The following is a 24714-nucleotide window of genomic DNA, read 5'->3' on the forward strand; positions in this document are numbered from 1 at the left end:
ATTTCAGTAAAGTTGTTAGTGGCAGTGGTGATAGTCTTGGAGATCTCAGGAAACAACTGAGGAGAGAATTGTAGGACAAAAATTTGGCTCCAGATTTACTTCATTTATGAAACCTTCTCCAATTTACCTAGAGCTTTCTCTTCCACACCATTTCACAAAAGTAAAAGTACCCTCTTGAATATATATATATATATATATATATATATATATATATATATACATATATATATATACATATATATGTAATTCACTTCTTTGTGGATATTATATTTGCTCTAATTCTCTACCTTTGCCATATTTATAAACTGGTCAATCTTGCCAAATTGTAACATTTCTTAAGGAGAGGGACACAAACTCTGGGAAACGCCTTACTATCACCTTTGTCACCTCTGCCTGATGATAATGTCTCTCTCAGAGTAAGTGCTTCCTTGAGGAACAGATGACATGACCGGTGACTCAGAGGCTTCCTGGTTTTTCCTTGTAATCTGTGTTCACAGTGCTGGAGTGGGGTGTCTCCTTTGCCACCCTAACTTTGTGTTTACTACAAATACACTAAATATCCTAAGCATTAACCCCGGAGAGTTTAGGCGTTTCCACATTTCCAATATCTGGGTCCAACTATCTCACATAAAAAATTTTTTTTCTCTTAAAAAAAAAAAAATCCCAGTGGTCTGGTGATAACGCGGTCCCGGAAGGACAGTTCCTCTTCTGATTCTCACCCCCATACTTTTTTTTTTTTTTTTTTTTTTTTCCTGCTCCCTGAGGCATGGGCCGGTTTGATGTCTCTAATCCCTACAGAAAGCTTCCCTTGGAATGCAGAGACTTTGCTTCCCAGCCGAGGAACTGGGAGATGGACTTTACCCTCCAGGGCCTACACCTAGTTGAAGGTTTGGGGGAGGGGAAGGAAACGCGGTCCCAAGAAAGCACCTGACAGTCAGTGGCACGTAAAATTCCTCTTCAACCCCAAAAAGGTACACAATAAATATTTGTTGAGTAAATGAGAATATCAGAGCCCAACAACGTAAGCTAAATCAACCTCTTTTTTACATACCTCAACGATTACAATCTAGGAAGTCAGATACACTGCTCTTTAACCACAGCTAGTAGGTTAGCACAGTGCCTGCAGTTTGCCGCGCTCCCCTGACTTTACTCTCCCCACTTCTCAAAAGGCTAAACTGCAAAATGGATTTACAATCTGGGTTTGAGACCCTTTCTGCTTAGAATGATGGTCATTCCTATTCCATGTGAATTTACACAGTTCCCATTCATTCAACAAATACTGAGTGCCTAACAAATGCCGGTCCCTGTTTTACGCGTTTGGGATACAGCCGAGAACAACACAAGAGATCTTGGCCCTGGTGGAGCTTTGCGTAGGACGAGATACAAACGATGAATACGATTTTTTAGATTAAATTTTATAATCTGTAAGGTGACAAAATACTACACAGAAAGAGGTACCAGGCTGAATGATGTGTGGAGGCCAGGAAAAGGGGGAGGAGAACCCTCTATTCTCCTGGCTCAGGATGGGGAGAGGGGAGAGGAGCCGAGGCGGAGGAGGCCCTGGCGTCGGGGGACCCGGGAGAGATTTTCCGCAGAACCTGACGGAAGAGTATTCTGGCTTATGCGGAGGCAGGTGAAGAGCAGAAAGGGGTCTAGACAGACGGCCGTTGAAAACGCGGCAGGTGGGGGCTATTCTGCAGCCGAAGCGAGAAGATGCTCCGGCGGGCGGCTCCCGGGGCCCGGGCAGGGGGCGGTCACCGGCGGCCGACCAGTGCGCCCCCAAAATGGCCTCCTGATGCCCCTCGCCGCCCCGCCCCCCGCGCCCCCTCGCCGCGCGCCGCCGCCCGCCGGCCCACGTGACCCCGCCAGCCCCTCCCGCCCACCCCGGCTGGCGACCCGGGTCTGGGTCCCCGCGGCGGAGGCCCCGCCCCTCGCGGGAAACGGACCAACCGGAGGAAGGGTAAGGCGGGGCGGGCGGTGACGGCCAATGGAGGTGGAGCCCTGGAGGGGAGTAACAGGTTGGTGGGAGGGGGAAAAGAAGGAGGGAGCACCGCGGGACGGAGGGGGAGGGTCCGGGAGCCGAGCGTGCAGCTCTACCCGAGCCCGAGCCCGAGCCCGCGAGCGCCGAGCCCGGCTGGGGTGAGTGAGGGGACAAGGGCACCTGAGAGGCAGGCGAGCCTTCAGGTGTGTCCCTGAGGGGCTGGGGTCCAGGCGATCAGAGATACCCAGGGCACAGGTGCTGAGTTGGCGAGAGGAGGAGGGAAGGTCAAGGGATGATGGGAATACTGATTAAGAATCGGCTCCTACTCGAAGGTGCCAGAGGCAGGTGCCTGGGAAGGTGCCAGGTGAGGGGCACTTGAGGCGAAGGTTATTCCCAGGGCATGAAAGCGTTTCAGGGCCAGGATATCTCTGGAGGTCAGACGTCAGTCCGCGGGGCAGAATTTCTCCCAGAGACCGAAACGGTGAGGGGAAGGAGTTAGCTTCAGTTGGGCAAAGGGAACTGCTGCCTGAGGCTGAGAGACGCAAGGGAGAGGGCGTGGAAAGGTGCTGTGTCCCTGAGCTTCTTTCCCCCGACTCCCACTCGGAGCTGGCGCTGATACGTCCCTTCTGGCTTTGAGATGGCTCTGAGGGGTGGGATCCTCCCGTAACCATTCACTTACAGGGCAAGACAGTTGCAAATAGTAGACACTGAGAGGAAGAACAAGAAGGCACCCCTATCTCTTTGCTTAGGTGTGAGACTAAGGCTTTCAGTCTTTGTCCTCCTTTGGTTTCATGCCAGGGAGAATTTTTCCTTCTTCCGCAAGAGACTGCTCTGCAAGAGAGGGATTTGAGTAAGCACAGATCCCTAGGCCTACAAAACAGGTAGAAAGACTTCTTTAATGAAGTCTCTTTCTGGGGGCTGATGTCAAACCCTCCCCCTAAGCACACATACTTCCGTGGTTCTAGATAGGGGCTGTTGGGTGAGGTTTGGAAGCCTAACCAATTTCCTTGATGCATCTCAGAAATTCCCCATTAGTCCCTGAAACCCCACCAGGCATCCCTGACAGCTGGACCTTGATGGCTGTCAGACTGGTAGTAGGCACTGGTGCAGGAAATAGACCGGACTCCTCAGGAGACCACAGGACTAGGGGATTTATCACCTCCAAGTCTCCAGGCTGCATGAGAGGTGCACATCAGGGCCCAGGCAGAACTTCTGAGGCAGATTTCCTTGCCTTAGGCAGGTGAGGGAACCAGAGCCAGCCTTAGCTTGGCCCCTTTGATGCCCTGCCGGAGGAGAGTTGTTGTAATTGGGAAACAATTAGCAACCGCTATGTTGACGACAGGCTGCCTACACATGTCTCTGCACCTCTTTTTTCATCCTGGATATTTGGGAATGGGGGGCTGGCTCTAGGGGACTGCTAATCCAGAGATTTGCCTGACCTTAAAGGATTCTGGCTTCCTAGAACCCTTCCTGCTTTCTCCAGGCTGACCTGCATGCCGTCACCGCTGTGGGAAGTGAGGAGGGGGTAAGGCTGCTGCTTCCCTTCATGCCAGGGAGGGGAGAGCTGAGGGCCAGGGAGGTGGCCCAGGCCAGTGTGGGATCTGGAACGCAACCTCGGGAACTTGAGAGGGAGGGGCAGAGGGAGACAAAGTCTTCCTGTCACACGCTAGCTTGTCACTCAGCAGGTTCACTGTGTATCTGCTCCTCCTGCCTGCTCCCTCCCCACCTTCTGCCTCTTCCTTCAAAGCCTTGGCCTTGGCATCTAGGCTGGACAGACTCCCTGCCCATGGTTTTGCCCCTCTGCCTCCTCTGTGGTGTGGAATTTCTCTGGTCCGCTTAACAAGCTGCCAGTGGAGTCTCCCTGGCCCTCCCCTTCCCCATGCCTCTCAAACCAGTCCAGCCAGTTTGCAGGGGCCCAGTTCCTCATTGTGTTTTTTACCCCACTGGCCAAGCAGCTTGAGCCTGGCGCTCAGGTTTGACTTTTTCAGTGGACTGAGCCAGGAGTACACTTGGGGGGTTCTCTTTGGATCCTCGGGCAACCTTCTTATCTCGCTAACTCTTTATGAGACAATAGGAGCAGAAAGATCAGGGTCACTGAGCTGTCTTTTTCTGTTTTGACCATTTGCTTTCCTTGTCACGTCTCAGGGGAGTCTAATCTCTGTACCTCTAGTTCACGCATTTTGTGCATCTGCCAGTTCCATAGCATCTAGCATGTCGCGGGCTCTCTGTAACCAGTTCTTCCTGGGCACACCCGAAACCACCCCACCCCCACTTCCTGCCAGGAGTCCAGGGACCCTGTCACTCCTAGTTGGAAGCCAGATGCTTACGGCTGGGCCAGAGGTGATGGAACTGGGGCAGGGCAGGCTAATGAGTAACTCAGGAAGAAGTGGCTGTCTGATACAGGTGCATTTCCCCCCCCCCCCCCTTGCAGGCAGGAATGGCAGAAGCAGACAGATGAAGCTGAATTAACTGGCCTAGTCTCTTCCCAGAGTACAGTTGGTGAGGAGCGCTCTGGGCACATGCCAGCGGTGGGAAAAGCAGGGCCAGGCATCTGGTGAGAGAAAGGCGCTAGGCTCCCTGTTGCCTGGCACTAGATCACTGTTTACCTGCTCTGGGGCTTACGCAAGGCCTCGGAGCTGCCCTGCACCCCTGGCCCCGCCCCACTGGCCTCTGTAACTGAAGGCGGGTAGGTTTCGGGTTTTCCATGTTGAATCATTTAGAGCCCTGCTTTCTGACCCACCCCAAAGATCCCTTCAGCCCGCCTGGCCCCTGACCCACGTGTCCTGGGACTGAAGAGGGTTGAGGTAAGGGAGTCACTGGGACCTGGGGGTAGACTTGATGCCACCTCTGAGTAACTTGGAGCTCTTGGGCAGGCAAGGGGCTGTGTACTCTGCAGGGACTAGGCTCGGAACTCCTTGACCTGGATCTGGAAGATCCGTAGATGTACCGGCAGGGTAGAGCTGCATCGTGAATAAACCATGTGACTTCTGAGAGCTGGCAGTCAAGGCACATCTGGTTCCAAAATTATGACTGAATAGAGCAGGGAGTCCAGGCCAGGAAGAGGTCCTGTTTCCAGGACAAACAAGAAATGGCTGTGAGGGATCCTTGGGCAAATCTCCCCACTGCTGTGCGAGTCTGCCTTGGTTCAGGGTACAACCTTTAAAAAATATATATTGACATCTACCATCTGCCAGGCCCTGGGGACACAGGAGTCAGCTGAGAGCAATGTTTTTTTTCCCTCCAGGAGCTTATAATCTAGTGGAAGAGACAGACAGGAACCCATCATCACTCTGATAATTATATAAAAATAAACTGAGGCAGACTCACTGAAGGACAGTTGTAGAGCACACAGTGTGACTCTGCTCTAGTTTGTCGGAGGGGGTGGTTGGGGAAGGCCTCTGAGGAAGTGACATCCTTCTGGGAACGAGGTGAAGCCAAGAAGGTCCTGTTGGAAGGAGTAGCATATGTGCAGGGTGACATCTGTTGTCAGCTTCTTGACAGGCATGTGCTGCTAGGTGTCTTCATGTTTAATATCATCATTTCCCCCTCTTTTTATTGAAGTAGAACCTAAGTAAATAAAGCACAGACATCTTCAGTGTGTAACTTGATAAATTTTTACAGGTGTATACATCCACATAATTGTTATTGTCTAATTCTCACAAGTAATTACCTCGTGAGGTATTATCATTATACCCATTTTATAGATGAGGAAACTGAGGCTCAGAAAAGTGTGATTTGCCGAAGGTTATATACATCAAGTGAAGAGCAGAAGCTGGGATTCCAAGCTAAATCCTGACTCTAGTGCCCTTTCTACTGGATGAGTGGTTTGGAGAGCTTATCTCTTTGCCTTCTAGTTTTCTTTCTGGTCCTATTTCTTACTTGAATTCCAACACAGGGCCCTGCCAACTAAATAATATCCTACTGTTTGGGGTATCTGAGAATTTGGTTGAAGTCCTCTCCAGTGTCTGAACAGAGGAAGGACAGGGGTCCTCAGGTTCATGGTTGGGCTTTAGGGACCTCTTGAGATTCTGTGGTCAAAGTTTGGGTGGGCTGTCTCCTGGGGGAAAGGGTGCATTGCTTTCAACAAACAGGTGAAGAAGGATTGTTGATAAGGGGCTCCCCACTCCCTGCTTCTTTCTCTGGAGGGGAAGGGCTGGGAGTGCTAGGAATGCTCTTCTTCCAAGCCCTTTCTCACCTGGAGCCCTGCCTCGCCCTTCCTCCCCCTGGGTTCCTGGGCTTCCCAGCACTTCTCTAATCCCAGAAGGGGGCCTTGCCAAGTTTCCTTGGCCCAGAGCTCCATGGGGAGGTTGAGCTGGGCCTGTTGTGTTTGTATCTCTGTCTGGCACATCAGAGGCTCCTCCTCCAGTTTGGTGCTAGGCCCTGGTGGAGGTTAGCAGAAGGGGTGGGGACGCTGAGTTTTTATCTGCTTGGAGGAGAACCTCTCCTCCCCAAGTTCCTGGAGCCAGAGCATACCTGGAATACATTCCATTAGCTGACTCTGAGCTTGAGCACTGTGGTCCCTGGGAGCTGGCCTGGGAGTGGTCTTGGCTCTGGCCCTCAGATGGGACATTGTCCTAGGCCCCTTGGTTTGGAACTCTTCATTGTTATTTAAATCTTTTTCTGAATAGGCAATACAGCTCCATGGTTCCAAATTCAAAAGGGACAAAAAGATCCACAGTAGAAAGCGGTCATTCTCCCATCCCTGTCCCCAGCCCTCAGTTCCCCCAATGCAGAGGCATCAGTGCTATCGGTTTGAGTATCCTCCCAGAAATGGGATGACATACCTTGGGGTCTTCTGTATTTGAGATGAGCTCTGGGAGTGGAGGCCCCCTGTTCTCCACTGGGTTGCAGGTGTCTGCAGGCAGGGCTTTCATTCTGCCTTCACTGGAAGTGGGGGAGGCACATGGTGGTGGCATATGTGTATGTGTGAAAATCAAGAAAAATCTTTAAACTCTTGACAAAGCCAAGCTCCCTGGGCCTGTATTAGAGGAAGTGGATTCTTTTGGGTCAGTGGGTCTCAAAATGTGGATTCTGGACCAGCAGTATTGGCATTACTTGGGAACTTGTTAGAAATGTAAATCCTCAGTTGGGGCCTACCTACTGTACCTGGTACTCTGGGGGTAGGGTCCAGCAGTCTGTGCTTTCATAGATCCTGCAGGTGTGAGAACTACTATTTTGTGTAGAAGGAATTGACAGAGCAATCAGCCTCATGAAAGCTGGGCAAGTACAGATTTCTGGGTTTCTACTTCTAGTCTCTCAGCTTAAACTCTTTCTTCATCTTCTAGGACCCCTCCTGCCCATGGAGCAGGCATCCACCATGGCTGAGCCCCGGGGCCCTGTTGACCATGGAGTCCAGATACGCTTCATCACAGAGTCAGCGGGTGACGCAGAGATGGGCACTCTTCGCCGTGGTGGGCGACGCCCAGCTAAGGATGCAAGAGCCAATACCTACGGGGTTGCCGTGCGCGTGCAGGGCATTGCCGGGCAGCCCTTTGTGGTGCTTAACAGTGGAGATAAAGGTGGTGACTCCTTTGGGGTCCAGATCAAGGGGCCCAATAACCGAGGGGCCCCAGGATCTCTGAGCTCCGACTCAGAACTCATCGAGAACCCCTACTCTCAGGCCAAGGAGTTTGCTGCCCCCTCACAGGACAGCACGTCTGATGAGGAGCGCGGGGCCCACTGGGATGGAAGGCTGCTCCGCTCCCAGTCCCAGGCCTCACTGGCATGCCCTCCAGCCATGAGTCCCGGCAACAGGAGCACCAGCCTGCTGGAGCTGGCCCCCCAAGGAGCGCCCCCGGGTAGCACCATTGACACTGCCCCTCTGTCCTCAGTGGACTCGCTCATCAACAAGTTTGACAGTCACCATGGGGGCCAGGCCCGGGGCCGGACTGGCCGCCGCATGCGGATGCTGCCCCCTGAGCAGCGCAAGCGGAGCCAGAGCCTGGACACCCGGCTCCCGAGGGACACCCTTGAGGAGCGGGAGCGCCGGTCCCCCAACCACTGGACCCCCAGCACAACGCGTGACCAGCACGTGGGCAGCTCGAAACAGTCGGCCCAGAGGCAGAGCCCTCTCGGTGGCTTTAACCGTTCCCGTCAGACCCAGGACTGGGTCCTTCAGAGCTTTGAGGAGCCACAGGGGAGAGCACAGGACCCTGCCATGCTACAGGTCAGACCCCAGCCCTCTGTGGCTTCCAATCCCTGGCCCCTTCTCATCAGCCCTGACCCACCAGCCCAGGGGCCCCATGCTGATTCAAATGACCCAAGGCAGAAAGTCTCTGTTCTTTGTCCTCTGCTTTATATCCATTTAATAGATGGTATTCATGTGTTCAAGATATTCCATGGGCAAAATTCTAAAGGAAATGGGATTAGCTACGGAACCAGCATTCCCAAGCGTAGAGAGTTCCTTGTCATTGTCCTGCTCTTACCTGGGCCGCAGTCCCCAGCATCTGGGTGTGCAGCCTGTGTGAGGCGGGCTGGGAGGCTATGAACAGCAACCTGGTGCTCTTGCCAAAGCTCCCACCTTCTGTCTCCCACTCAGGAATGCAAGTAAGCAGGGGGGTGGCTTTAGTCTGGACAAAGCTAAGCCCGTTCTAAAAGTAAATCATTTACGAATTCTAGTACATTAACTGCCACTGGGGACCAATAGCTTGTGACACAGCTCACAGCTGGTTGGGATCTGTTTGTTGAGGAACATGTAGTTTGCTGCAGGTGAGAGGTGTGTCCTGCTAGGACCCCTTCCATGCCTGTGGCTCAGGCCTCCGAGGTGTCACCACTTCAGGCTCGTTCATCATGCTTGAAGGGCCTCGTCTCCCAACTGCCACTTCTAGCCCATCTGAAACCCACACACGCTCTGGCTTAATCTTCTCAATCTTCCTATTTTGGGGGGGTTTACTTTTTTGTAGTTCAAATCAACTCCAGACCTTCTCCGAGACCAGCAGGAGGCAGCCCCCCCAGGCAGTGTGGACCACGTGAAGGCCACCATCTATGGCATCCTGAGAGAGGGGTGAGTGGGAACCCTCCCAACAGCAGAGTCACGCCCCTCACTTCTTTTCCTTCTACTTTTGTTCCCCATCTTCCCTGCTCTTAACCCTTCCTTCCCTCATCTCTGCCACCTCTTTCCTCCCCTAACCCTTGTGTCTGTCCTTTTATCCTCTAGAGGCTCAGAAAGTGAAATGTCTGTGAGGAGGAAGGTCAGTTTGGTGCTGGAGCAGATACAGCCTCTGGTGGTGAGTGGCCTCCTCATGGTGGGAGCAGGGGTCAGGGTTAGGGCTTTGTGGGCCTTGGGATCTGGACGTGGACTCACTTCCTTCCTCCGGTGTCACTGGCAGATGGCGTCTCCTGGTTCTGCCAAGGCCTTGGCAGGGCAGGGCGAACTCACCCAAAAAGTGGAGGAGCTCCAGAAAAAGCTGGATGAAGAGGTGAAGGTGAGGAGAGATTAGAGGTGCAGGAGGGATGAAGGACCACAGGGGCAGAGAACCTTGACCTGGCTGGCTCTTCCAAGCAATGGAATGAACACTGTGTCTCCTGTAAGACAAGAGAGAAGAGAATGTGCTAGTCCCAGCCAGGACTTCTGGAGTTCTCTGGAGCTTAGAGAGGAAGAGTTCGTTCACTGGGGTCCACCTGCTTTTCATTCCATTTCCTTGGGAAGTTCCTGTCCTGGCTCTGCCACTTACTGGCTGTATAAACCTTGAGCAAATTACTTACCTCCATTCTTTTCATTAGCATAATGATGATGGCAATAATAGTAGATGTCATTTATTGAGTTTAATTTTTGTAGTAGATACTATCCTGAGTAATATGGAATAATTAGAGCAAGCCTATAAAGTAGGCATCCAGGACCCTTGTATGATGACAGAATTGAAGATCAGAGAGGTTAAGTGAATTGCTCAAGATGGTCAGTTGCAGATGAGGAATTTTAAAATTCAGATCAGTCTTATGCTCAAACCTATGTACTCCTTTTTAAAAATACTGCTTCTGGTGGGTAGGGTGTAGCTCAGTGGTAGAGTGTGTGCTTAGCACCCACAAAGTTCTGGCTTCAATCCCCAGTACCTCCATTAAAAAAAAAGTTAAATAAATAAATAAATAAATAAAAACCTAATTATCTCCTCCCCACCAAGAAAAAACAAAACAAAACAGAAATACTGCTTCTACCTCTCACAGTATTGCCTTGTATGTTGTTGGTGCTCAGTAACTGTTACTCAGTAACTGTTGGATTGTAACTCCCCTAATTTCCTGAAAAACAATGTAGTGGTTAAAGGGTGGGCCATGGAGTCAAACTGAGTACCATGAGTTCAAATCCTGGTACCTTTACTTATTGGCTATGTAACCAACGTTGGGCAAGTTCTTTAAATGTCCTAAGCCTCTGTTTCCTTAACTGTAAAGCGGAGAATAATAATTGTTCCATGTAGTTATCGATTGCTGTCTAACAAATTCCCTCAAAACAAGCATCACATGGTATCCGAGGGTCCAGGATTGGGAAGCCACTTAACTGGGTAGATCTGGCCCGGAGTCTGTGATGAGGTTCCAGTCAAGGTATTGGCTGGGGCTGTAGTCATTAGAAGACTTGCCTGGAGTTGGAGGATTTACTTCTAAAATGGCTTACTCTCTGGTTGTTGGTTGGAGGCCTCGGTTCCTTGCTATGGGGACCTCTTCATAGGGCTACTTGAGTGTCCTCACAGTATGGCAGCTACCTTCCCCTAGAGTGAGTGCCCCCAGGGAGCAGGTAAGGAGGAAGCTGCAGGGCCTTTTTATAACCTATTCTCAGAAGCTACACATCACTTCCCCCTTTTTCTATTTGTTAGAAGAAAGTCCCTAAGTCCAGCCTATGTTCAAGGGGAGAAGCACCCTCTAGAAAGGAATGTCAAAGAATCTGTGGATGTATTTTAAACCATTACAAGTAGCAAGTCTTGTTATGAGCATTAAGTGCAGATGCTATTCATAAGGTCCCTAGTTCAGTGCCTGCCATAGAGTGTCAACAGATGCTAGACATTTCCGTCATTCCTGGTCCTTCTGAGAGGTTTCCCTGCTCTCCACCTGCTTTACTCTCCTTTGCTTTTCCAGAAGCGGCAGAAGCTAGAGCCGTCCCGGCTTGGGCTGGAGCGGCAGCTGGAGGAGAAGGCAGAAGAGTGCAGCCGATTGCAGGAGCTGCTGGAGAGGAGGAAGGGGGAGGCCCAGCAGAGCACCAAGGAGTGAGTGCAGCTAATGGTGCACGTAGGGCTGCCTGGGGGCCTCGGCCAGAGTTAGCAGCTCCCCCAGGCCTGAGGGAGACATGGAAATCTCCAGAAGCTGAAAGGAACAGACAGAGATGGTTTAAAGATAGGACCTTCCTCTTTACCTTCTCTGCCAGTAATGGTAATAGTGCACGAGTTGGGCTGCCTGGGTATGCGTCTGTGCATCAGATTCTTAATCTATAAAGTGGGGTTAATAAGAGTACCTACCTCACAGGATTGCTGTGAGGATTCAGTCATTGGTTTAGCGGAAGTTTTTGCCATGGATACTGTGTGGTAGGCACTGATCTGGATTCCTGGGGTCCCTCAGTGACCCAGACAGGTGAAGAGCCTTGTTCTCTAAAAACATAGTTTCCGGGGAGGGGGAACAGACAGTCAACAATAAACATACCGTGTAAGTAAATGTGTAACATGTGAGAAGGTGATAACTAAAAAAGTGACAGCAGATCAGGAGGGGCTGGGTTATGGGGGAGCAGGCTGTAATATTAAATAAAGTAGTCAGGGGAGGCCTCCTTAAGATTTGAATGGAGACTTGAAGGAGGATGAAAGGAATTTGTATAAGTGAAGTGTCTAGAAAGCTGCCTGGCACACATGTGCGACGATGCTATCTCTGATGGACTGTTAGGCTCCAGAATGTGAAGCTCCTCCTGGACCAGGGTGAAAGGGTCCGGCACGGGCTGGAGACCCAGGTGATGGAGCTGCAGGACAAGCTGAAACAGGCCCAGGGTCCTGAGCCTGCTAAGGAGGTGCTAATGAAGGTAAGGAGTAGGAGTGGATACCCCAGCCTCTGCTCCCTTTTGGCTAGAACATACTCAAGTCTGCTCATCTACAGTTTTCCCAAAGTATGGGGAGGAGGTAGCTGATTACAAGTATCCCTCACTGTGCTTTCAGGCAGACTCAATGGCGGGGTGGGGCTTCAGCCCAGAATGGTGGGTTTCCTTTACCCTACTAGGCATCACAGAGGGCAGAGAGCTGCTGGTACCATCCCTGGTACCATGCTTAACAGATAGGAGGTGCTCGATAAATACTTTTTGAGTTACTGAATGAATGAATTATTGGACAGGTGGGTCCTAATGTGATCACCTCTGTTCTTCCACCTTCACTTTCCCAGGACCTGTTACAGACCCGGGAGCTTCTGGAAGAGGTCTTAGAGGCGAAACAGAGGACAGAGGAACAGCTGCGGCTGCGGGAGCGGGAGCTGACAGCCCTGAAGGGCGCCCTGAAGGAGGAGGTGGCCTCCCGTGACCAGGAGGTGGAGCACGTCCGGCAGCAGTACCAGCGGGACGCGGAGCAGCTTCGCCGGAGCATGCAGGATGCCACCCAGGCACGTGACAGGAGCAGGGCCGGGTGCAGCGGACGCCCCGGGGAAGGGGGCTGCCTTGAGGTCTTGGTATTTTGGACTTTTTGTGGTCGTAACTGGAACTCCCCCTAAAAGACACATGTGAGAGGTAATGAAAACCCTGGTCAGGAAACCTACACGGACAGAGGGAAGGAGTGTATGCCAGAAGTCCCATGACGGTGTGTGACTGAAGTCCCCTGGGGAGATAACTGGGGGAGGCTTTCCGAGGGTGCAGGGGGCAGACTGTGTCTTGGGGAGAGAGCCTTCTGTTAGCAGTGACACCCCTGGGTGTCAGGGTGTGCAGTGGGCATGGCGCCTCTGGGCCGCAGCCTCCCCCTCTACACACTCACACTTCGGTTTGGAGTGAGCTCCTCCCTCTAAGCCTCCTGGCCCCCGACTCTCCCCTTCCCTAGGACCACGCGGCATTGGAGGCTGAGAGGCAGAAGATGTCAGCCCTGGTGCGGGGGCTACAGAGGGAGCTGGAGGAGACCTCAGAGGAGACAGGGCATTGGCAGAACATGTTTCAGAAGAACAAGGAGGAGCTTAGAGCCACCAAGCAGGAGTAAGGACGTCGCTCCCCCACAGGATACTTATCCATGATTCTGATATCCCACCTCCTTTCTGCCCATGCTGTGCTCTTTACTCTCCCATTACTCAGATGGCCCTTGTCCAGTCCAGCTTCCTCTCTCCTGACGGTGGGTGCCCAGTGTATTGGCCTCCAGGGAGGTAGTTTTCATCGCCTGCTAACCTCTCCCAGGCAGGTGGCCTCACCCTGTTCACTTTCCCTTTTATTTCACCTTGCTGGGCTCAGACTCCTGCAGCTGCGGATGGAGAAGGAGGAGATGGAAGAGGAACTTGGTGAGAAGATAGAGGTCTTGCAGAGGGAATTAGGGCAGGCCCGAGCTGGTGCTGGAGATACTCGCCAGGTGGAAGAGCTCAGGAAGGTACTTGGGAGTTGGTCGGGGCAGAAGGTTGGGGTGATGGGCACCTGCCTCACCTGTCCATGAGGGCCCCCACACCAGTGTGGGTGTCTGCCGTGTGCTTGGGTTTCAGGCTTCCTCCTGCCTGCTCAGCCTTATCTCTCACCAGCACACGCTCCAGCAGGACTGGTCTCATTGAGTACTGAAGTTTCTGATGGAAAGGGCTCTCAGTGGCCAGGTTGGGTTATAGCCAGAGGCTCCTGGCTGCCTCCCAAGAGACCTCATGGGTAGCAGCATTGAGGTAGATTTGTGAAACTCCAGGGTCATTTTTGCAAGCTTGGAAACCTAATTTGGTCAGCGTGGCGAGAGTTGCTCTGTTTTTCAGAGGGGACTCATTAACTATGCTTGTGAAACAAACATTTACAGTTAGAATGCCAGTTTATTCACCTAACAATGAGAAGTGTTGTCCCATGGACTTGTGAACGCTTGCACTGGCATGGGCAGCTGACCCACAGGGGAAGCCAAATTGAAACTGAAGGCTGCTTAGAGAGCGTAGAATCTAGACAAAGGGAGTTAAATGTTTTATCATGCATGGGTATTTTATAAGTGACGAGGTCATAAAGTTGAAGTGGGCACCCAAATAATTTCTTCACATTCCTGGTTAGTTAGAAGGACAAGAAAGCAACACATTATTTTGGATGATTCGAAAATTAGAAAAAAAAGCAATAAAAAAAAAGAAAATTAGAAAATATTTTCATCACTTGTAAGGAACTGGCATTTACAGCCTCCTGAGAACCCTTCCAGGGCTGCATTTCTTTGGTTCACTGTGCTGGACAGTAGGTGCTCACTGAACAAGTGTTAATTAATCAGTGCTTGTTAGTCATGCTTTTACTATCAGACTACCAAGTTATAATCAAGGTAATCATACTTTTAAATGAGTAAAGGAATATAGCTCTAAATGATGATTTTCCAGTAAAATAAAAGCCTGAGCTTACACAAAATATTTGGTGTAGCAAGACATAATAATGGTTAACCAAACATACTTTTGTGGTTGTGAAATCAAAAATACTCTTAGTTTTAAATATACTGTTATTAGGTTAACAAATATCAAGGATAGTCTGAAGTCTGTCCTTGTTAGAATGTTAGCTGGCGTAGTGAACTTGGACATTCCCAGGATAATCTCAGTTGATTTATTATACTGGATAAAGCTAAAAAGCTAAAATAACTGTTGTTTCATTTATCTCACATATTAAGTGTACTTTATTAAGTATTTAATTGATAAACAAAATATACATCAGGAAAATAGACTAACCCTGTCCACCGTAGACCATACAACGGGCTATTTTTCTTTTTCTTTGTAGTTAGTTTGTTAGTGTCTTACATCAGAGACTCACTATATACATATAACCTTTCAGCCTAGTTATGATCCTTTCTGAATTTCAGAAGGAGCTAATAGATAAAGAATTAGAACCAGAACTCATATTTTAATTTTTTTTTCCAAAAGAAATCAGTGGCACCAGTATCTATTGTGTCACATATTTTGGTTTTCACCTTTTTTTTTAAATAGCCAGTCCTGTTTTATCCATACTCTCATCTGTTCTCACTCCATGTAATTTTTTAAAATGGAGATTTAGTTCACATACCATAAAATTCACCTTTTTAAAGTATACAATTTAGTGGTTTTTAGTATGTTCATAGAGTTGTACAACCATCACCACTATCTAAATACAGAACATTTTCGTCACCCCAAAAAAGAGCCCCATATCCATTAGCAGTCACTCTGCCCATCCCTGGCAACTACTAATCTACTTTCTTTCTCTATGGGTTTGCCTGTTCAGCACATTTCATATAATTGAACTTCTATAATATGTGGCCTTTTGTGTCTGGCTTCTTTCACCTAGCATATTGTTTTTGAATGTTTATCCATGTTGTAGCGAGTATCAGTACTTCATTACTTTTTATGGTCGAATAATAGTCCACTATGTGGATATACCACATTTTATTTATTTGTTCATCAACTGATGGCCATTTCCATCATTTCTATATTTAGCTATCATGGATAATGCTGCTATGAACATTCATTTACAAGTTTTTTTGTGGACATACATATGTTTATAAAATTCTCTTGTGTATACCTCAAAGTGGAATTGCTGGGTCGTATGGTAACTTTATGGGTAACTCTTGAGACACTGCCAAATTATTTTCCAAAGTGGCCATACCATTTCACATTCTTCCCAGCAGTGTATGAGGGTTTCCGTTTCTCCACATTCTGGTATCCCAGGCTGGCTCTCTCTGCCCTGTCACCACTTCCCTTCCTTTCTAGGAGCTGCGCCGGACACAGGAGGAACTTAAGGAGCTGCGGACAGAGCAGCAGAGCCAGGAGGTGGCTGGGAGGCACCGGGAGCGGGAATTGGAGAAGCAGTTGAAGGTCGAGGCTGAACGAGGCCAGGGGCTGGAACAGCAGAACCTCCAGCTACAAAAGACCCTCCAGCAACTGAGACAAGACTGTGAAGAGGCTTCCAAGGCAAGGGGAGTGGGCACAGGGCTTAGGAGGTGGAGGCTGAGGGGTCTGGAGGGCTAAGGAGCCAGAGGGCATGGAAAATTACCTATCGTGGGTATGTATAGACCAGATCCATGGTCTCAGGTGTGTGGTTAAAAGTAGGCAGGATGGGGCAAGGGGAGGCCTGGCTGTACGTGGTGACACCCACTGCATCTCTGTACGGGTGGGAGTCTCAGGGAGGCCTCTGGCTGGTGGCACTACCCCTCTTCATGTCCGGGTTCTTGTGGGCTCTCTTTGGAGTGGCTTTCCTGGGAGTGGTCAGTGACCTGGAGCCCTGGGGTCTGAGCCGCCTCTCCCTGAACCGGCCTCAGGCTCAGATGGCAGCAGAGGCAGAAGCAGCGGTGCTGGCGCAGCGTCGGGCAGCAGTGGAAACGACACTTCGGGAGACCCAGGAGGAAAATGACGAATTCCGACGGCGCATCCTGGGTCTGGAGCAGCAGCTGAAGGAGGCCCGCGGCTTGGCGGAGGGTGGGGAAGTGGCGGAGGCACGGCTTCGGGACAAGGTGCAGCGGCTAGAGGTCAGTGCTTCTGCCGACATCGATGGCTTCCTCCTGGCCCTCTGTCCTCTCATCCTTGACTAAATACCCGGCCATCACTTTTATTTTGCCGGTCGTGTGCGTCTGTTTGCCTCCGCAGCCTTCTGTTAACCTTGGGTTCATTTCCTGGACTGCGTTGATTTGAAGGTCTCATCCTTTGCACTGGTGTTTTTGTCTGGCTCCCACTCTGCATGTTCTCCGTTCTTTGCTGTTCCTCTGAGCCTGTTTTCATTGCCCACCTTTTTCAGAAATATCTCTTCCTCCTCCCTCCCACCTACTCACCTCCAAATGGCTTGAGCCCAAGCTTTGCCCCATCTCAGTCCCTCATCTTCCCCACTCCCAGGCAGAGAAGCAGCGGCTAGAGGAGGCCCTGAATGCCGCTCAGGAGGAGGAGGGCAGCCTGGCAGCAGCCAAGCGGGCACTGGAGGCACGGCTGGAGGAGGCCCAGCGGGGGCTGGCCCGCCTGGGGCAGGAGCAGCAGGCGCTGAACCGGGCCCTGGAGGAGGAGGGGAAGCAGCGGGAGGCCCTCCGGCGCAGCAAGGCTGAGCTGGAGGAGCAGAAGCGCTTGCTGGACAGGACTGTGGACCGGCTGAACAAGGAGGTGGGGCACGGGGTGGCCAGGCCTCAGAAGGAGACCCCGCTCATACACAAGCCTGCCTGGGGGACGGGGTGGGAGAGGGGTCACAATGTGTGGTGTTTGCGTTCCTCAAGTTCACTGTCGGGGAGGCCAAGGCCAGATCTTCAGAGTGGCATCTTTCCTACTTCCTGTCGGTGTTCTTGTCCGCCGCCCATATCATCCCAGTTCTTTATGGTCTTGATCCTTGGGGACTGTCTCCTGGAGTTCCTCTGAGAAGTCTACGTGACCCAAACATAAGACTTTTCACTGGTAGAATTTTATATTTGGGGGAAGAAAAAAGGCCTATAATCCCTCCTTAGATGTCTTTAAAACCTAAAAACAGGAATTTTCATTGGTAGAATTTTATATTTGGGGGAGGAGAAAGGAAGAAAAGGAAATAAATTGCCTTTTTCCGGGTAAGGTTCTCCTCTTAATCTCTTACTTTATAAAACTGGAGGAAACATCTAATATAGTTCATCAGTTCTAAAATGCACATGGTATCATCTCTGAACTTCATGTGTGTCTTATAATTGATGGTATGTTATAGTTCAATCGGCAGATTTTTCTTTTAGTGGTACATCTTATAATAATCACCGGCATCTTGGATTTGCTGAAATATGATCAGTATGACCTTAAAGTTTGCTTTGTATCAGGAACTGTTGTAAGTACTTTACATAATTAATGAACACAATTCTCACAACAACCTTGTGATGTAGGTGCTATTATTATCCTGTTTTACAGATGGGGAAGTGAGACTCAGAGAGGATAAGTAACTTGCCTATGGTCACATAGCTAGTAAGTGGTAGAGTCAGGATTTGAACCCAGGAAATCTATGTATTACTAGGGACCCAGCCATACTAGGGACCTGGGGCCAGAAAAGAACAAGAGATGGCTACCTTGGCAGAAGGGAGGCTCTGGGAGTCTGGAGAGCCTGGGCACGGAGAAGGGACCAGGCATCTGTTGAGGAGAGGCAGTGCTGAAAAAGCGCTTTTCTCGGTGTCTCAGCTGGAGCAGATTGGGGACGACTCTAAGCAAGCCCTGCAGCAGCTCCACGCCCAGCTGGAGGATTACAAGGAAAAGGCCCGGCGGGAGGTGGCAGATGCCCAGCGTCAGGCCAAGGAATGGGCCAGTGAGGCAGAGAAGACCTCTGGGGGGCTGAGCCGGCTTCAGGATGAGGTAGGAGCCTAAATGGTAGGAGGGTGGGAACCCTCCCAAAGTCCTTGGTTTGAAGGTCTTTGCCTCGTAACTAAACCTGTGACCGAGGGATCCTGGAACCCATGTGTAGGTCTGACCATTTAGGTGGGGGAGGGTGGGGGGAGTCGTCTACCCTAGGTGCAGACGGTAGGGGATGCATTGTAGAGCAGTGATTTTCAAACTCTGCTGCACATTAGGGCCACCTGTGAAGGTTTTAAAAAATCTCAATACTCAAGACGCATCCTGTACCACTTAACTCATATTCTCTGAGGCTGGGATCCAGGACCATCAGTCTAACAACTCCTCAGGTGATTTAAACTTGTGTAGAGAATCTCAAGACAATATAGAAAATGGACTAAAAGTCCCGCGCTCTGGCAATTCTAAAAGGATGTCAGTGTTGAATTATTTCCGCCCGCAGGGCTGGACTGCTCCCACCCCTCAACCCCCACCTTACCTTATCTGAGCTGTTGCATTTTTCCCTTCTGACCAGACTCAGAGGCTGCGGCAGGCCCTGCAGGCATCCCAGGCTGACCGGGACACGGCCAGGCTGGACAAAGAGCTGCTGGCCCAGCGACTGCAGGGGCTGGAGCAAGAGGCGGAGAACAAAAAACGCTCCCAGGATGACAGGAGCCGGCAACTCAAGAATCTTGAGGTGAGGACACAGGATGGGATGGGGAAAGGGGGGGAGGGCCTGGATCCTGGCCCAGACGGGACCTCTGTGGGGAAAAGAGCCAGGACACCCCAAGCCTCTTTCTATACTAGGCTTGGAAAACTGGCTGTGGGGTTTTTGTCTGACTGCAGTATTTTCAACAACTTTGAATTAATTGCTGCTGTTTAGAAATTTATACATGTCACATAAAGTTTTGGATTTATGGCTTCATTTATTCATTTGAAATATATAGTAACACGGGGCTTTGTGTCCTGAGTTGTCTGCATGGCGGCTGCTGGCTGGAGCTGAGCAGTGGCTTCTCCCCTTTAGAATCAACAGTGATCTTCGGTTTTGCTATATTTATGTTGACAATAACAACAACACAACAATGATAGCCGCAGTAGCGGCAAACTCTTACATATTGTGCTGTGTGCCGCGTACTTGAGACTCATTTAATCCTCAGAGTAACCCTGTGGGGTAGGTAGTCTTGTTTTCTCCATTTTACAAACGAGGAAAACTGAGACACAGAGAGGCCAAGCAACTTGTCTGTGGCTCCTCTGCTAGGAAATGGCAATCTGATTTTCAAATCCAGGCAGTCTGGCCCTGTAGCCCACACTCTTAGCCTCTACATGGTTCTGCCTGGCTCGAGTTTGCTTCCCGCCTGTACCCTGATGCTTCAGTTTCTGACTCTCCATCTTAGCCTTTGCTTGGGTACTTGGGTTTCCCTCTATTTTCCCATTAGGGAAATAGGGCTGCTCCAGTGAGAAGTAGTTTCTGGGGTTTGTTATCCTGCCAAGGGACCAAGACCAGAATGGGCCCACCCTTTCCCCTTGACGCCTCACTTGGTCAGCAGAGGGCGCCAGCTCCCTGGTGGCTCTGGGCTGCGTCAGGGACCAGCAGGTTCTGGGATATGAGAGAAAGAAAAGTCTGGAGGCTGGGGTTTGAGAGGGTCCTGGTCAGAGTCTGGCTTTCTGGTGTCTAGCATTTGGGGCAGAATTAACCTGTTGTCCCTCTGCCACAGGAAAAAGTCTCAAGGCTGGAGGTGGAGTTAGATGAGGAGAGGAGCACTGTGGAGCTGCTGACGGAACGAATGAATCGTGGCCGGGACCAGGTAGCTCCTTCCTTACCCCTCGCCTATGTCTACCCCTGACTACAGAACCCCCTAGCCCTTTCAAAAATAATCCTGCTCTCCCATCTTTCATACCTGGCGAGTTCTGGCTGCAGAACCGGTGCATGGCTGGCTCCACTGCAGGTTTTCATCTGCCTTGGGAAGGGTTACAGGGTTTCCTTGGGTGGAAAGAAGCCAGGAATTTGAGTGGAGGAAGGAATCCTGGTGGCCTGGGCTACTGACCCGAGTCTGGGCTGCTTCCATTCAGAAGGGATGCTAGTTCCTGGTGAGACTGAGGAGGCCCTGCTTAAATTCTGTGGCTCCTCACTTAGGCTGTGATTTCTTAGTTGCGTGGGCATTTGGGGGATTCCGAGAGCGCTTTCCAGTTACTCTTCCCCACTTGGTTCAGCTTGCTGGTTCATCACTAGTCCTCCCCACGTCTGGTTCCTCTCGCCCGCCCCCACTAGGTGGACCAGCTGAGGACAGAGCTCATGCAGGAGAGGTCTGCTCGGCAGGACCTGGAGTGTGACAAAATCTCCTTAGAAAGACAGGTAAGGGGAGGAGTGGGGAGTCTTGGGGATGGACCCCAGGAGGCGGGTAGAATGACCATGGAAGCCATCGGAGGTGGAGTGCTAACCAATGAGGCTTCCTTTCCCTCTCAGAACAAGGACTTGAAAAGCCGGTTGGCCAGCTCAGAAGGCTTCCAGAAACCCAGCGCCAGCCTCTGTCAGCTTGAGTCCCAGAATCGGGAGTTGCAGGAGCGGCTGCAGGCTGAAGAGAGGTGACTCCAGCCCAACCTCCCTCTGGTCTCCCTCCATCTTCTGCCTCAGACATGGCCAACGAGGCTTGACTTTTCCAGAGACCTCTTCTCTTGATACAGAGAAGAGGGAGTTGCAGAAATTCTGAAATGTGAATGACTCCTGTCTTCCCGGTTCTTTGGCTCTGTCCTGGATCCTCCCGAGTCCTCTTGGAGGCAGTAGGGGGCCAAGCAGAGGTCCCTTTAGAAATGGCAACAGCTGTAGACATCCCCCTACCCTACCCTTTTAGGGAGAAGACAGCCCTGCAGTCCACCAACCGAAAGCTGGAGCGGAGAGTTAAAGAGCTGTCCATCCAGATCGACGATGAGCGGCAGCACGTCAATGACCAGAAAGACCAGGTACCAAGCGACCACGTGGCAAATGTGAACTATGCATTTGCTTGAAGGCCAGGGGAGGCCCCATCTCACAAGTCTTCTAAACTTAGACTTTCCTTCTATAAAGACAGAAAGGCTAGGGTGAAAGGCCTGGATTAGAGCAGCCATGCTAAGCACATGTATTGAGTGCTTATGATATGCTAGGCTCTCTTTCCAAGAGATGTATTAACTTATTGAATCCCCAAGACAAACCTATGAGGCTAGGGAGCTTGCCTATGGTCACATTTTTCTAGGGGCACCTATCCCTTGTCAAGATTGCTACAGGGGAGAAGGTCCCAGGCCATGGTTGCAGCAGCTCCTTTTCTAATGTGGGAACTTGGTATCCTGTCTAGCTAAGCCTGAGGGTGAAGGCTTTGAAGCGGCAGGTGGATGAAGCAGAAGAGGAAATTGAGCGACTGGACGGCCTGAGGAAGAAGGCCCAGCGCGAGCTGGAGGAGCAGCATGAGGTCAATGAACAGCTCCAGGCCCGGATCAAAGCCCTGGAGAAGGACTCCTGGTATGGGCTGCCCTGCTGCCCCCTGCTCCATCGGGATGGTAGAGCGAGAAGGGAATGGGCTCTCCTGAGCTGGGTAGGGGGAGGCTTTCTAAGATGAGACTTTGCAATTACTCATTCCTGGCTGAAAGCCAGTTTGATGATCTTTTAGCATTTCAGCCCCCATCCCGTGCCCAATCTCTCCAAATCTTTGGTTAGTGGGGGAGTCTTGTGAGTAGCTTTAGGCCTTAGAAAACTGAGAGTTCCCTTAGTATGGAAAGGGAGGCTGTTTAAATCTTTCTGTCTCCTTCCCTTACCAGTATTCCTCTTTTTGACTTAGGCGTAAAGCTTCCCGCTCAGCTGCTGAGTCAACTCTGCAACATGAAGGGCTGAGCTCAGATGAGGAATTTGACGGTGTCTACGATCCTTCCTCCATCGCATCTCTGCTTACAGAGAGCAACCTGCAGACCAGCTCTTGTTAGCTCGTGGTCCACGAGGGCTCAGAAACCACTCTTGAGGCCTATCCTGGCCAGCCCTGCCCTGCCCTGCCTAGCCTCGGATTCCTCATTCCTGTGGGGGACTCAGTCATTGAGACCTAAGAGAGGGAAGGTTGTGAGTGATGGTGATAAACGCTAAGCTGGTGGACAGACTTCCCCTTTCCTCTGGAGGAATGGGCATTTTAGGCCAACCGAGCCCTCTCCTTAAGTGCCGACTCCTCCCTCTTCTCCCTCATAGCAGCAAGTTGGTCAGCATACGGCTGAGGGGGGTTAAGCAGGATAGGAAGGAATAAAAATTGCCATGTATATAAAGCTTTATTTCTTTAGCCCTTAACCCCAGGCTCAGGGAAATACCCTATGTGATTCTGCTCCCTTGACTCCAGCTCATTTTCCTCCCATTCTGGAGCAGGGGAAGGGCGACGTTATGGGTAATGGACATGCTGGCGTGGCTCTACCCACTTCTCAGATGCTCTTCTTTCCACAGTCATGGGGCCCTTGTAGTAGTCCCCACCTGTCTACATTCCTGTATTTTTTGTCTTCCCCAGGCCAGGATCCAAGGGACCCTGTCTCCTCCCCTTCCTATCTTCACCATCTCTACATTCCTTCTTTCTTCTCAGTGCCTTAGCCAGGGCGAGGAGGTAAGGATGCTCTTCTTGCCTTTTATACCTGCACAATAATACCTCTCCAAGGACTACCCTTTCCCCAGCCATGGCCCTCAGCTTTCCCTGCTGCCCCAGTGGGTGGTCAAGAGAGCTTCTCTGCCTATGAGCCCTTGTGAGAGGGACTTTGGTAGGGCAGTGATAGGGTGCTGGGGCCTGGTTCTGCTCAGGGTTTCCATCCTTCCTCCTCTTTCTCTGTGACTATGGATGTGTTTATAGGGTGGTTGCACCAGGGAACCCTGAGAACTGTCTACACAAGTTCGAAAAGCAAATATTTTGGTCTCTGTGGCCTTACTTGTGGCTTCTCTGACAAGATGTGTGCAGCCTCAGTAGGGAACTGAGGGAACCTCAGTTATCTCAGGAGCTTGGACCTGATACAGAGCTTCCTGACCCAGAGGGGCTAGAGGCTGACTCGTGGTAGAAATGGGAAGAGGCAGTGGAGGACTTATTCCTCTTTGGGGATTTGGGGAGAGCCAAGTTCTGGTGGGGAGGAGGTAAGGGAGATGATTCACCTCTCTTATTTCCTAAGCAGGCTCTGTAAGGAGCCTAGAGGAGCGAGAAGCCTGTTCTCACCAATGACCTGTAATATCATGATTAAAAAAAAAATCCTCTATTCTGCAAATCATATATTCTCTCCCAATCCAACCCAGCATTGAATTTATTTTAAATTAAATATTAAAATTATATATCTATACTGAAATCCTTGGCTTGTCTTCTCATTCTTTTCCCTGACTTATTTGGAAGTCTAAATTTTATGAAGAAACCATTTCACTGTACACCTTACGGGCTGAAGCTGGGGGTTGGCTCACCTCCCTTTTTAGAGGCCTTTTATGATAGCTCAGATGGAACCTAGGGAAGTTCCATTTCTCTGCTGAACAAACTTCTGGAAATAACAAGGCCAATAAATGCCTTCTTTGAGGGTTAGATGAGACAGATCAGAATTGGGTTTTATTCCCTTGGGGCATTAGGGTATCCCCAGCATTCACCTCCCAGGCACAAAGATACCCATCCATTCCTACCCGGCATGGGACCCAGTCCCCACATGGGAGGTAGGGAAGTTTCTGTGATCCCTGCCCTTGTGTTGCCTCGAAGAGGGAGCTAGCGGTTTACCAGATCCTATTGCCCCATTCAGGGGTTCTGCCCGCTCAACAGGGGGTCAGACCTCCTCCTGTCTGATATCCATGTGGACCACAGCCCAGTGGAGGGGCTATCTGCGGAGAGCAAACTGTGCTGGAAGAGGCTCCAAGGCCATGCTTAACCATGCTAGGCCCTTAAGATGCTAACCTGGGCTAGGGGAGCAAATGCTTTTGGAGAAGTTGACGTTCATCCTTTCTCAAGGATGCAAATTCCTTTTAAGGCAATGTGTCCCGCCTCTCCCATCCATGTAAGGACAGCTTTGGTATAACAGCTTCTGCAAAACAAGCCCCACCCAGAGTCAAGCTGGCTTTGACTTTGGCCTGGGCTTCCTGCCAGGGAAGCGCACTTGCCAGACTGGCTTAGGCCAGTCTGAATGAGCTGGCCCTGGATCTATATGGTAGAGGAAAGGTTTGCTCAGCTCCACAAAGCCTACAGGCTGGCCTATATATAGGGAGAGGAGAATGTATGGAAGCTTTTTCCAACGCCTCATCCTCCAGGGGCTGGCACGGTGCTTCTTTCTTACGAACACTGGTCTTGGAGTTGAAAGGAGAGGGCAGACTAATGTTTGAGGTACAATCATTTAACTAGGCAAAACTTCACTTAAGCGGTTAAGTAGCTTCCAAGCCC

The 24714-nt window shown here is 50.7% G+C and overlaps 1 protein-coding gene across 2 annotated transcripts; it reads left to right on the plus strand.

Moving 5' to 3' along the window:
- The first annotated feature begins 1983 nt into the window (after positions 1–1983).
- CGN (cingulin) lies at positions 1984–23650 on the plus strand. Of its 2 annotated transcripts, none has more exons than XM_074349422.1 (21): positions 1984–2139; positions 7267–8147; positions 8884–8984; positions 9138–9207; positions 9310–9405; positions 11042–11169; positions 11834–11966; positions 12320–12532; positions 12961–13109; positions 13359–13491; positions 15791–15991; positions 16339–16545; positions 16907–17164; positions 18185–18355; positions 18864–19025; positions 20044–20133; positions 20598–20681; positions 20793–20911; positions 21178–21286; positions 21655–21818; positions 22135–23650. In XM_074349422.1, the coding sequence occupies exons 2-21, from the start codon at positions 7281–7283 to the stop codon at positions 22274–22276; spliced, it is 3597 nt and encodes a 1198-aa protein (XP_074205523.1). In that variant the 5' UTR covers positions 1984–2139; positions 7267–7280; the 3' UTR covers positions 22277–23650. The 2 variants fall into 2 exon arrangements, with proteins under 2 accessions (XP_074205523.1, XP_010956722.2); XM_010958420.3 differs by lacking the exon at positions 1984–2139 and adding an exon at positions 4668–4785.
- Positions 23651–24714: the final 1064 nt, after the last annotated feature.

This window comes from Camelus bactrianus, chromosome 21 (assembly GCF_048773025.1).
Source record: "Camelus bactrianus isolate YW-2024 breed Bactrian camel chromosome 21, ASM4877302v1, whole genome shotgun sequence".
NCBI classification, from domain to species: Eukaryota; Metazoa; Chordata; class Mammalia; order Artiodactyla; family Camelidae; genus Camelus; species Camelus bactrianus.